General features: G+C 37.0%; 1 protein-coding gene across 1 annotated transcript in view; it reads left to right on the plus strand.

Moving 5' to 3' along the window:
- LOC107696669 (centrosomal protein of 89 kDa-like) overlaps nucleotides 1–14,183 on the plus strand; it is an 80,662-nt gene that overhangs the window by 63,680 nt on the left and 2,799 nt on the right. Inside the window, exon 18 of the mRNA XM_016497130.1 lies at nucleotides 15–184. Coding sequence (XP_016352616.1) covers nucleotides 15–184 — 170 coding nt within the window. The remainder of the gene's footprint in view (nucleotides 1–14; nucleotides 185–14,183) is intronic.

Below are 14,183 nucleotides of genomic sequence, written 5' to 3' on the forward strand. Positions count from 1 at the left end.
CTTGGCTGCTCTAGGTGTACAAGCAGCAGGCGTCAGTGAGTGTATGCGCTCTGGGTCGGCGTCTGTGCGAGCAGGAGGAGGACTTTGCGGGGAAAGCGGCGAATTATCAACGAGAGATCCGGCACCTGCAGAGCCAACTCAGAGACAGACAGGAACAACTGCACGGAGCTCTGCAGCAGAAGAGGTGATCCTCTCCCTCTCACACACACACACACACACACACACACACACTCGCTCTCTCCCCCTCTTGCTTTGTGTGAATAGAGGGATGCAGCAGAAGAGGTGAGAGCAGTAGTGGAGCAGCTGTCACAGAGGCACAGACCAATAACAGACAGTGGAGAAAGAGAGAGAGAGAGAGGAGGGGCTGTAGACTAGCTGGCACAGCTGCAGACTCATCTGTCTAAATGTTCCATGTACTCTCATAATTACATTCACTTTTCTTTCATTTGCTACTTTCTCTGTCTTATGGCCCTGTGTACCTGTTCATTCTTGCAGCTTACTTTTAGTTTGGGGTTTCTGAATAAGACAATCATTCAGTTTCTGACTGAAATCCTAAAAACATTATAAATTCAGAAACTTGAAATATTTGCTGTACTCTCTAATGCCTAAATTTTTTTTATATTTTTAACAATATTATTGGTAACATTTTACAGTAAGGTTAAATGTATTATTTGACCTATACTTTTACATTATATATTTTTAAATACATTAGTAAATTTTTAAGATTGTGTAATTTGTAGTTTTTAAGTTGTGTAATTTAACATAGTTAAAGGTGTAGTTCACCCAAAAATGAAGTCTGTCATTAATTACTCACCCTCATGTCTTTCCAAACCCATAAGAGTTTTCTGACCCTGCATAGACAGCAGCACAACTATCACGTTCAAGGCCCAGAAAGGTAGTAAGGACATCTTTAAAATAGTCCATGTGACATCAGTGGTTCAATCGTAATTTTATGAAGCTACGAGAATACTTTTTGTGCACAAAGAAATAAAAAAATAACAACTAGTAACTTCCAGTCAGTTTCTGCCACCATTCACAAGACTACCACGACTCTTGAATGTGCATTCCTTTGCTCGTAAACAAGCCACAGCGCATCCGGGTTCCACATCAGAACACCGGCTCCTGCATCAGCAGCACCACACACATGCGTCGTGTTACTCTTGTGAACTTGTTAAATAAATGATTATTTTTGTATAAATTATTATTTTTGAATAAAACATTATTTTTGTTTTCTTTGAGCACAAAAAGTATTCTCGTAGCTTCATAAAATTACGGCTGAACCACTGATGTCACATGGACTATTTTAACAATGTTCTTAAATTGATAGTTCACTCAAAAGTGAAAATTCTGTCTTTAATTACTCACCCTCAAATGAAGAATTGTTGAATAAAGTCATTATTTCATTTTTTTGCGCACAAAAAGTACGTTGAACCACTTATGACACACGGTTGAACCACTGATGTCACATGGAATGTTTTGTTGATGTTCTTGGTACATTTCTGGACCTTGAACGTAGTAGGACTCTTGCTGTCTATGCAGGGTCAAAAAGCTCTCGGATTTCATTAAAAATATCTTATTTTATGTACCGAAGACGAACAAAAGGTCTTACGGGTTTGGAATTACATGAGGGTGAGTAATTATTGACATAATTTTCAGTTTTGAGTGAACTATCCCTTTAATGTATTATGCACAAACTTTATCCTAGATTTATTATTCATTATTTTTTATCAAATCATGTTTCTCAAATGTTTTTTATTGGGTTTTATGATTATATATTTGGAGGAGCAGAGCCTTTTCTTTTGCTTTCTAAATAGCACAAAAGTGTTTCTGTGTTTGAGTGCAGATGCCACGGGCAGCCTTGGAGCAGAAGAGGAAAAACTAGTTAAAGGGGTCATATGACGTTGTTAAAAAAGAACATTATTTTGTGTATTTGGTGTAATGAAATGTGTTTATGCGGTTTAAGGTTAAAAAAACACATTATTTTCCACATACTGTACATTATTGTTTCTCCTCTATGCCCCACCTTTCTGAAACGCGTCGATTTTTTCAAAGCTCATCGGTCTGAAAAGCGAGGTCTGCTTTGATTGGCCAGCTATCCAGTGCGTTGTGATTGGCCGAATACCTCAAGCGTATGACAGAAATGTTACACCCCTTACCATATTGTGATGCTGTGTCCTGGCGCGACGAGACAAAACCAATAAAATCCATGACAAATGACTTTGTAGCATCCAGTGGGGACATAATTACTGATTATAATAACTTATATTATCTTTTTACGCATTGCGTTGCATCGTGCCGCGTAAACATAAAACCATGTCTGCATTTGTGATCGGAGAAACGACAAAAAACAAGCGCTACTCTACACTGCTCAAAACTCGTGTTTGAATCAGTGGCAAATCCTTTATATATGAAAACGTACTTACAGTCTGTGAGTCAGAACAGCCGGCGTTGTAGTCTACTCTACCAGGATCAGGAAACAGTCCTCCATAAAATGCGACATCTGAATATTTGGGTTGAACTGTTCTGGAACTGTGTTGTAAATACAACTTAACCACTGATTTCTAGTCGTGTCCATTTTTGGAAAACCAAACAAAGGAGGGCGTGGATGAGTCTTAACTTTTATAAAGAACATCTCTTTGGGTTTGAGACTTTAGTCTTTGCAACTTTAGGGATCTTATCTATTCACGAACAGCTTGTAACACTCCAAAGAGAAAGGAAAACTTGAAATTGCATCATATGACCCCTTTAAAAGGAAAGATGGGTTTTACAATTCCTTACACGGTCTTGAAAAACGTCCTTTCCACTTTTTTAAATTATAACCACTTCCTCAAGCCTGACGAGAGCCAATAGCCTTTTCAAGGTTGTTATGGCAATGTGTATGGCAGAGTAGAGCTGGTGTGCTTATTATTGTGTTATAAGTCATATGTCACACAAGTTGTGTGCACGTGTGTGTGTGTGTGTGTGTGTGTGTGTGTGTAAAACACTAATAACAAAGAATGTATTGTATGTTAATATTTTATGTGTAACACGTAACTGCATACAGCACTCACAGTACTAGACAAGACAGAGGCAAGTCAGACAGTCAAGGCAGGATAGAGTGTCCACTGTCCAGCTAAGGACAGACACACACTGATGGACTCAGATCTGCTCTGCTGTCTGAACTGCTCACTTCATCCTCACAAACTATGACACACACTATTCTTGTTCAGAATTTGAGCCATGTCCAACTCAGCTCCACTTCTTGCAGTATACTCGCTCACCCAGTAAACGCTTACAGTCTCTCACTCTCGCTCACTCTCTCAACACTACATCAAAGCTCATTTTGAAGTCAGTTCCCTACCCAAGCCTGAGTGTGAGGTTTTTAAATGTCAGCTTTGATAAGTCAGTAAAATGCTTCTCCTTCAGAAGAGTTTGTTTTTATGTGGTGTGTGTGTGTGTGTGTTTGAGATTACTTGTGAAGTATATGAAAGGAAATGACAACGATTTTGTTGATATTCACTATGCATTCTCTTACTATGCAGCTGTTCAACCATCTGCTTCAGCCACTTGTTTTTTGAATGTTTTTGACATTTCATTTTGACACCAAACACAATGACTGGAGGAGCTATTTTTCAGGAAGAGATGTGGCATTATTTGACTGAAAAACCCATGGTGATTCACCAAATGATTTTTGTAACACAGTTCGTGGATCAGGAAAAAGGAGGCGGGAACCGGCGAACATTCAAACATAATTTTAATAATAAAATAAACACAAAACTTAAAATAGCGCGACTGCCCCTCACGGATGACTGCCTCTCACGGACACAAACAAAACCAAAACAACATAAATCCAGGCCTGGTCCTCTCTCGTCTTGCACTGTCATCACTCCTCCTTTTATCCTTCCGAAGCTCCTCCGTGGGACTCGAGACCGGTGAGTGGCGCAGGTGTCGTGCATTATCACTTACTCCACCGGCCTCGCTCCGTTCCCATGGCTCTCGGCCCCGCCCCACTCGTCACAATCTTATCTATAGATGGTGGAGTATGGCCATCACTGCAACTCATGATGCTGCTGTCACTCACTGTTTCTCTGTTTTCCTCTGTGTCTTCATATGAGTGTGTGTATGAGAGTTTGTGGTGAAATGTTTTCTGGTGTAGTGCTGTGATTATTTGTAACCCTGTGTGTTGAATGAATGAACATTTTTAAACACTTTGATGTTCAACGGTGTAATGAACAGTCACTTAACTCTGTAATTATTCTCTTATTTCCTGTGTTTTTTTTCCTTCATTTGTGAATGATTGATAAACACATAATCACCTGGGCCCTCTTCAATACAAACAATTGGCAGATTTAATAAACATTTATATGCCATGTTCATGAGTTTCCTCAGTGCCTATTAAAATGGAGAAAAAACAAACAAACAAAATAAGACACAAAAAGCACAAAAGAATATAAACCACCTTTCAAGCGTTTTGGAAAGTTCGGGAAAGTTTTTTTTTTTTAAATTACGCTCCCTATGGCTATATTTATTGTTCAATGTTCACTTTATTTATAGAGCACATATTAATACAACAAATGTTGACCACAGTGCTGTACATGAGACAATGCAGAATAAAAATAAAATCACTTTCAAGTTCTATATCATAACACACAAACACAAATAAAACCTCCAATGGGGCAATTGGTAAAAACCAGTTTCACCACTAACACCGCACTCATGTACAGGTGCATCTCAATAAATTAGAATGTCGTGGAAAAGTTCATTTATTTCAGTAATTCAACTCAAATTGTGAAACTCGTGTATTAAATAAATTCAATGCACACAGACTGAAGTAGTTTAAGTCTTTGGTTCTTTTAATTGTGATGATTTTTCCACGACATTCTAATTTATTGAGATGCACCTGTATGCTCAAACGCCACAGTAAAAAAAAAGATGATTTTAAATGTCGCTTAAACTCTAAGAGTGGGGCACTGCCGAATATAATGAGGTAAACCATTCCATAGCCTAGGAGCAGCAGCCGCAAAGGAGCGGTCTCCTCTCGTTTTCCGGTACGTCCGCGGGACCACTAAGAGATTCAGTGACTCAGAACGTAACATTCTCTTTGATTTCTTCACCTGGATCAGATCAGCTATATATGATGGAGCTGTACCATGTAAGGCTTTAAAAATAAATAATAATATCTTCAAATCAGTCCTATAAGAAACCCGCAGCCAGTGTAGTTCGCTTAATACAGGAGTGATATGCTTATTTTTCCGAGTACCTGTCAAAAGTCTTGCGGCCGCATTTTGGACCAGCTGTAGTCTGCCCAAACTTTTATATTGAACACCATAGTACAGTGAGTTACAGTAGTCTAATCTTGAGAAAATAAAAGCATGGATAACCTTTTCCAGGTCCTTCCGAGATAAAAAAGGCTTAATTTTAGAGATTAATTTCAATTGAAAAAAACTAAATTTGACAACTTCATTTATTTGTTTATCAAATTTCAGTGCACTATCACAAACTATACTTACGTTTTTTACTTGATGTGTCCGAAAAGGGGCTAGTATACCCAACTCAATTTTGGATGTATCAACAGACTCAGAAGGGCCGAATAAAATCAATTTGGTTTTTGATTCATTTAAACATAGCAAATTATCAGACATCCATACGTTAATCTCACCAAGACATTCCACTAACCTTTCTACAGCAATAGAGGCAGTTGGCTTCAGAGGTAGATACAACTGGGTGTTGTCTGCGTAACAGTGAAATGACACACCATATTTACTCAAGATCTGACCTAACGGGAGCATATACAATGAGAAAAAGACTGGTGTTAAAATAGAACCTTGTGGAATACCACAAGATAAAGGCACTGAGGTCGACATACCTTCACCCATCTGAACAGAGAAACTTCTGCCTTGAAAATAAGACTTAATCCAGTTCAAGGCATTACCTCGAATACCTACACAAGTTTCTAGCCGTGAGATCAAAATCTGATGGTTGATTGTATCAAACGCCACTGTAAGATCTAAAAGCAAAAGTAGAGTTACATCACCATACAGAGTCAGTTGCCATAAAAATGTTGTTAAAAGCTCTCAATAATGCAGATTCTGTACTATGATGTTTTTTAAATCCCGACTGAAAGACTTCACCGATAGCATTATAAGTAAGGAAGGACTCTAAGTTGATTAAAATCAGTTTTCTCCTAAATCTTTGCTAAAAAAGGAAGCTTTGAAATTGGTCTATAATTGCACAACACACTCTTATCCAGATTTGATTTCTTCAATTAAGGCTGCACTATGGCATGTTTACAATAAGTTGGAACAATTCCAGAAAGTAAACTCTTATTAATTATTGATAATACAAATGGACCAATCAACTCAATAACTTGCTTTAGTAGCTTTGTTGGAACAATATCTTGAGGAGAAAATGTCGACTTCAGCATGGATAAAGAAATGGGCTCAAAATCAGTCAACACAGCATGAGTTACAGGTATATCCATAGGCATATATGAACACTGTTGTATATTCTTTCGGATGTCTGATATACGCCCAACAAAAAAATCTAAAAGACTTTCACATAAACCCATAGGAATATCTCTGGGCACCTCCAATCTTGGATTCAAGAATGAATCAATTGTTGAGAAAAGGACTTTTGGATTTTGACGATTATTCTCAGTAACATCTGAAAAATATCTAGACCTGGATTTATTGATGAAAAACACAATAAAAACAGAAAATTGTAAAATATTATTACAAAATAGTTATTCTAAATATATTTAAACATGTTTTTAATTCCTGTGATGGCAAAACTGAATTTTACTCCAGACTTCAGTGTCACATGATCTTTAAGAAATTATTTTAATATACTGATTTGCAGCTTAAGAAACATTATTATTATTAATTTTGAAAACAGTTGTGCTGCTTCAAATTTTTATGGAAACCATGATTTCTTTTTTAGGATTCTTTGATGAATAGAAATAGTAAACAAACAGCATTTATTGTAACATTATACTTTGATAAATTTAACATATTCTTGCTGAATCAAAGTATTACATTTTTTTCAAACTAAATCTTATTGAACCTAAACCTTTTAAATTTGAAGGCTTAACTGTTCGTGTCATTTTTCATAAAAAAATTTTTTTTTAAATATCATCTTTTGTGTTGAGCAGAAGAAAGAAAGCCACAGAGGTTTGGACTGACAATAAACAATGACAGAATGTTTTGTTTTTTCAGGTGAACTGTCTCTTTATTTCTTGAGGATTTCACTCAAACTGTGGGGTGGTTTGCAGTGCTGTGTGGGGGTGAGTGAGAGAGCAAAAGTTTAAAGTGTGGTCCAAAGGTGGCCCTCAGTCAGGCTACATGTGGATCCGGAGAGATCTAATCTGGCTAATCTTTGCTGCTCATTTTGCTTCTGCAGGCCGCTGAAACATTAGCTTCCAATCATATAGAGATTAGTGTGTGTGCTTTGAGATATATGTGTGAGAAAGAGAGATAAAAAGCTTGGTTATATACTGAAATGTCACCTGGCTGTGAGAGTCCGAACAGAAGGGAGAGAGAGAATGAAAAGAGGAAAGAAAAAAAGATTAATGGACATATCTAAATTACACATGCCCGCCTTGTCAAATTATATGGTCTTCTCACTTGTATTATTATGGGCACGTGATGTGTCAGCAGTGTCATTTATTGTAATTGATTCCTCCTCATCCCAGCAGTGTTGAGTGACAGCTATGTGTGGCAGAAGGTCAGAGGTGAACCAAGGTGAGGCCTCTGTCAATTCTAAAATATCCTCATTTTAATGTCCTGTCTTCTCTCACCATTAAACCTCCTCCTGTCTGTTTTTCTGCATTAAAATGTCTCTCTTTTCATTTTTTCGGTACTGTTAAGTGCAGGGGATAGACTCTCTCATGACGAAAGTGCTCAGCTTGAGGTGAACATGGCTGTTTTGGATCACTCTGTTGAGTCGACTGACAAGGCTGCCTGAGGAACAATGGAGAAATGTCAGATTTACAAATTACTGCCTGCAAAATGGCCTGCCATTCTAGTTTGTGCAAACCTTTTTTGCAGAAAAGGATAGTTTGATGAATTACAGTTTTGTGGTTTTATCAGCTATGTGGCATCGATTGAAAGAGGGAGAATGTGTGTGAATCTGGAAAAGCAGAGAGGCGTATTTACCCTACAGAGTATAAAGGAGAAATGTTTGTGTGTTTATCTCTCTTGTCATGTTAGTGTTTAAAAAAATGAAGGGGTCTGAAAAGGTTTTTGTATTTTGTAGGTCAGAATGATGTGAGTGATTTTAGCAGAACTGACAGCTGAAAATACACAAATGCATGAGCATATGCTCACATTGATCTATCTTTTTAGGATTAGTGTTCATGTGTATTTACAGCTTTTCTTTCTTTGTTCAAAAAACTCACTGGCTTACAAGTAATGAGACACTTTTATGCAATTTAAGACCTGTAGCCCTCATGATCTCACTCTGTCACCTTGACCCTACCACACTTAATGATGCTTTGGTCTCTGGGTACAGACGGGTCTTGACATGTTAAAACATTAATTTGCCTACCAGCCTTTCTGTGTGAGCTGATCATGCAATACATGAAGCATTGATTTGATTTCCACACACCTGGAGTAGAAGATACTTGTCTCAGTATTACATAATATGATGACATTGCTAATCGTGTCTACCACATACAGATTATGACCACTAGGCCTATAGTCCCACAGTAAAATTCAGTCTTTGTCATTCTCTTGTGAGCATAGATTTGTGTTCATGTGTGTGCATGTGTTGGCCATATGTTGATCCACACCAGTGGTATGGCTGAATCATCCTTCATTAAGTCTGTAATCCATTACACACCACTAATGAATTACATTAGGATTGCTGTGTGTGTGTGCACGTGTGTCTGTGTTCATGAGACAAATTTGTGTGTGTGTGTGTGTGTGTGTGTGTGTGTGTGTGTATTGAATTAATGGTGCTGAGTGGCCATTTGTGCTCCTAATTTAACTTTGTACTGTACAGAAGCAAAATGAACAGATGAGACTGTAAAATTTAGAGTATACTGCAAATTATACTGATTCTTTTGCTATTGTACATTAGCAAGGCCATGCGATGTTAATAGATTAACTCTTAATTGTGCTGTAATATTTCCATATCCATAGATATCTTGTGAGTTCAGTGCCATGATACAGTCACAGATGTTTCAGATACACATAGGAATTAATAATGTAACATTAATACTTAAATGTTGTATTAATGATTTTTGATTAAATATTATAATCAATAATAAAACTATAATTAATATAGGTACTCTCTGTGCCCTCCACCATACAGTCTGCAACTTGTCAAATATAATTGAATTGATAGAATGTGTTCAGAAAGAAAAATTTGACCTACTTTATATAAAGTGTCTATCACTATAAATTATTTTTACAATGCACTTATTTTACTGAGAAATACATGTATGTAATTGCATCTACAATTAGTTTCTGTTGTTACATCTACAGCCTAAAGCCACCCTTAAACCTACCCATACCCACCTCAATAACACCAAAGGTATCTTGTAATACAACATGAACACAATATGTGCATTGTAACCTAACAATTATTTATTTGTTTGGACAAAAATACATAGCACCAATAGCTTTGTGGGCAGTGCGCCGACATATAGCGCAGTTGCGCTTTGGGCGTCCCGAGTTCGTGTCCCGGCTCACGGACCTTTCCCGATCCCGTCCCCTTCACATAGTAGTTAGTCATCTAATAGAAAGTGGGCCCAAAAAACATTATTTTTAAGTTTTTAATGAATGACATTTTACAGTGTTATTATTGTACATTGTTGTGTTGTATGCTGCCTGAGAGGAGTAACTGCTCTGTAGACTAGAGCAAAAAATGCTTGTTGATCACTGGCTGTTTAACTTAATTTTTTTTAGGTCATGATTTAAACCCACTTCCCTAAAGTAAGTTTAACAGAAACAAACTATGAGTAAACTAACAAAACTTAGATCATGCCTCGTCTTGCCTAAGGTACCATCTGAGCCAGGACTCCCATTGGTGCTGTCTCAACAACCATAGAGTAGATCATGTGGTTACAAACCTAGGGCCTTAACCGCTAGATAATGGAAGAAAACAAGCATGAAGTCAATATTTCTTATCTCTGACATTAGCCATTCACCAGTAAATTACAGCTTGGTTGATGTGACGTAGATGACTTGTATGGCGTCATCCAAAGTGGCTTTTACACACAGTGACACAGCAGAATGTACCACAACCTCATTACGCAAATGACTACTGCTTCCATAAACCTGCTTCCCAGTGCAGCATTCACAAAGTACTCTCCCATCTCTCTGCGTGTCTCTCTCATTTCTTTTTTAATCTCTTGTAGAAGACTTTGATGCTAAAACCAGCCAGGTCAATACTGGTCTCTCTCATCTTTCATCTCCTGACGTTCACCACTCAGACGTGTCACTTCTTTCCTTCACACCCACTTGCACCCGTCTCTCTGGTCCTCTTCCCTCTCTCTTTTGGCAACTGGGTCATGAAAATGAGAGCAAAAGCAAACACTAGCAATCGATTAGATGGTGAGAGAAGGGCCTGCAGTAAGGCATTATCTGAATAATTATCTAGATTATTTATATGCACAGATCAGAATCTATGCAACCATCAAAGTTTTTCATGTACTTTGATGATGCTTTCAGCTCTCTCAGCTTCATTTTTATCACAGAAATGCACAAAAGTCTACTAAATCCATGTGGGCTTACGCATTCAGATGTGATATTAGTGTGTCAGACATGTCTCCTATTCTGATCTGTCAGACTGTGGGTTTATTTGTCCCTCACTTCTGTCCTCTCTCCTACTGTCTGTTCCCCTGAATGACACTATTGATCAGCTGACCCACCCACTGACAGCAATCTCTCTCTCTCTCTCTGTTTCTCTCTCTCTGTTATAAATCTCTAAGGTGACAGGGGCAGGCTATCTGTGTGCATAGATAAGGCCTTATTTGGCTTTTGCTGAGACTGCACAGTAAGTGATGAATAGAGAGGAGGAAGGAGAGAGGAAAAGGGCACCTACAATGATAAATAAGAGTCCCGAGGTGAGAATCTCATTAGGCATTCAAGACTGCCTGAAAACCAGATGAAAATGCACATAGCCATATTTTCCTGACTGTTTGTCAGGATGTAAAAAGAGCAGCCTCAGGCAACACATCAATGACAAAATGATGTATAATATTCAGTATTGGGTAGGGATGGGCGATATCTTATCGTTTGCGATATACCGGTAAAAATTCTCCACACGATAAGAATTCGTCTTCCTGCGATAATAACGATAAAGTCTAGTTGTTGACATGTTTCTGTGTGCGACTGTGAGTCGTTTAACCTGTTGTCCAACAAAGATATTTTAATTTATTGACATACTTTTTCTCCATATTAACTTCATAACATAGTCGAGTGTATGAAATAACTTCTTTTTGTGATCAGACGTGGTTTCGAATCACAGAATAAGGCAGAAATCATACTATTTTATAGCATTATATACAGTGATAAAGGCTATGTCGATTAGCATTGCATTATAAATATACTTTCTCCTTATAAAAAATACCCAAGATTGCTTGAAGAACACAGATACCATATATTTTGTGCAATCGCATGTTTATTGTCTTCAAGTTTCCTTAGTTAAAATTTCTTTATCTGCGTTTTATTCAGCTACAGCGATCACTGGATACTTCTTCCTGGAGCATTACTTCTGCTATGCATATGTGGAGTTTCTGCGCAAGGGCGCCCTCCGGCTTCCAGTATGAATTAAACAGTCATTACATTACGTGTGTACTCAGTAATGCTCACAACACCCTATTTTGGGTAAAAATAGGAAAGACAATACTTTTCTCTAAAGAAACAGGATTCCCTAAATTATCGTCATTGATATCGTTATCGCAATAAATATCAGAAATTATACAGTAATTCAATTACGTGTGTACTGCTCACAATACCCTATTTTGGGTAAAAATAGGAAAGATAATACTTTTCTCTAAAGAAACAGGATTCCCTAAATTATCGTCATTGATAATGTTATCGCAGTAAATATGAGAAATTATCGTGATATATTTTTAAGCCCATATCGCCCATCCCTAGTATTGGGACAAATCTGCTGTCTCAAGCTGTTGTGACTGAAATATGGATTATTTTTTTTTTAAATAAACATTTTTAAGTTTGATTCAGAAATGTAGATTTAAGCTTGAAGGTTCAGAAATTGAGCGGTGGTGAGAGTAAAGCTATTGGCTGTTTGATTGGGCTGTCAGTTCTTTTGTGTAGTGAGTATGAGTAATACACTCTAAAAAATGCTGGGTTAAATATAGGGCTGCACGATTAATCGCATGCGATATTTAACGCGCATCTTGTCAGAAAGTTGTATTTAACCCAGCATTTTTTAGAGTGTAGGGGTGGGCAGATCCTAATATCCATAGTATCGATTCCAACGGTATTGGTATCGGATCGATACTAGCCTGATGAGATCAATACTTTAGGTTAAGTTTCTCTCCTCTACTCTTAATACATTGTTTAATACATTCAACAAAGAGTAGACATCTGTGGGCGTATATGCATTATGCCACTTTAGATGTTTTCATTATAGTGGTTTTCTATGGGAGTAAAACGCTTAATGTAATTTAGCATGTTTGCGTATATATTCTGGGCTCAGCTGCTTGCCTGTACATACTATATTTTATTTTAAAAAACTGTATACCGAATTTGGCCTTTTTATAACACTGTCTTCCTCCATTACGCCATATCAAAAATGTTTTTTTATAATGGTTATCAATGAGAGGAAATGAAATTCAGCGTGTTGCATTCATATTCTGGGTTCATCTGCTTACCTTTACAGTACATACATAGTATATATTTAGTATATAATTTTATAAACTGTATACCGAATTTGGCCTTTTCATATCACTGTCTTCATCCAATAAGCCACTTACGGTAAACTTTTCTTTATAAGGGTTTTCTATGGGAGGAAAATCCATAATGTGAAAACTTTAAGCGTTGCTTTCATATTTGGGGCTCATCTGCATACTTGTATATCTAGTTTGCAACATTAATAAGGTGTATACTGAGTTTTGTCTTTTAATATTACTGTCTTAAGGTATTAAGCCACGTTAAGTTTTTTCTTTATAACTCTTTTCTATGGGAGGAAATTGCTTAATATGAAACTGCACATCGTTTTCATATTCTGGGCTCCTTTTAGAAAGGCAAATAATGTCCATGTAGCTTTAAGGTGAATGTAATATTTTAGTCATATTAGTTATTATTGTTCATTTTCAAAGTGTAATTGGTGATTTAAATGTATGTTTTTAAAAGGAAAAAGTATCGTATCGGTATCAGTATTGGCGATACTGGCCCTGTATTTACTTGGTATCGGATCGATACCAAAATTTGCAGTATCGCCCACCCCTAATGAGTAATGAGAGAAGAGAGGGATGTGCTGTTTAGATTTAGAACAATAGCATCTTTTTTATATATTCAGAATTCACTACTGTATTTTAAAGTTTAAAGTATTTTATTCTCACCAAGGCTGCATTCATTTGATTACAGTAATATTGTGAAATATTGTTACAATTTATAATAACTATTTTCAATTTTAATATATTTTCAAATGTATTTTATTTGTCTGATGACAAAACTGATTGTTTTAGGAGCCTTTACTTCAGTCTTCACAGGGGCGTAGCCATCATTTCAGAAGTGAGGGGGACAGAAATATCAAGAAATAACCATACATTTTTATTCTATAAGATTTTTTTCCTATGTTTTCCTAATGACAATTTTAAGATATGACTAGAAATTTTTTTTCCATTTTTATCACATATAATATATATTAATATATATTTATATATAATATATATATGTTTAGTTTCTATGCTAGTTTCTTATAAATGATAGCCTATGTCAATTAGCACTGCATTATTCATATACTTTATTTATTTATTATCTGGAGAAGACAAACACATATGAACCATATATTACAGAGGGTAGTCTGGACTGCTGAGCGAATCATTGGTACAACCCTCCCTTCTCTCCAAGAAATGTACTTATCCAGAGTGAGCAAAAGGGCTGGCAGAATCACTCTGGACCCCTCACATCCAGCACACTCCCTCTTTGAACTGTTGTCATCTGGTCGACGCTACAGAGCACTGAGCACCAGAACGGCCAGACACAGGAACAGTTTCTTCCCTCAGGCCA

Source organism: Sinocyclocheilus anshuiensis, unplaced genomic scaffold, assembly GCF_001515605.1.
Source record: "Sinocyclocheilus anshuiensis isolate Anshui unplaced genomic scaffold, SAMN03320099.WGS_v1.1 scaffold354, whole genome shotgun sequence".
NCBI classification, from domain to species: domain Eukaryota; kingdom Metazoa; phylum Chordata; class Actinopteri; order Cypriniformes; family Cyprinidae; genus Sinocyclocheilus; species Sinocyclocheilus anshuiensis.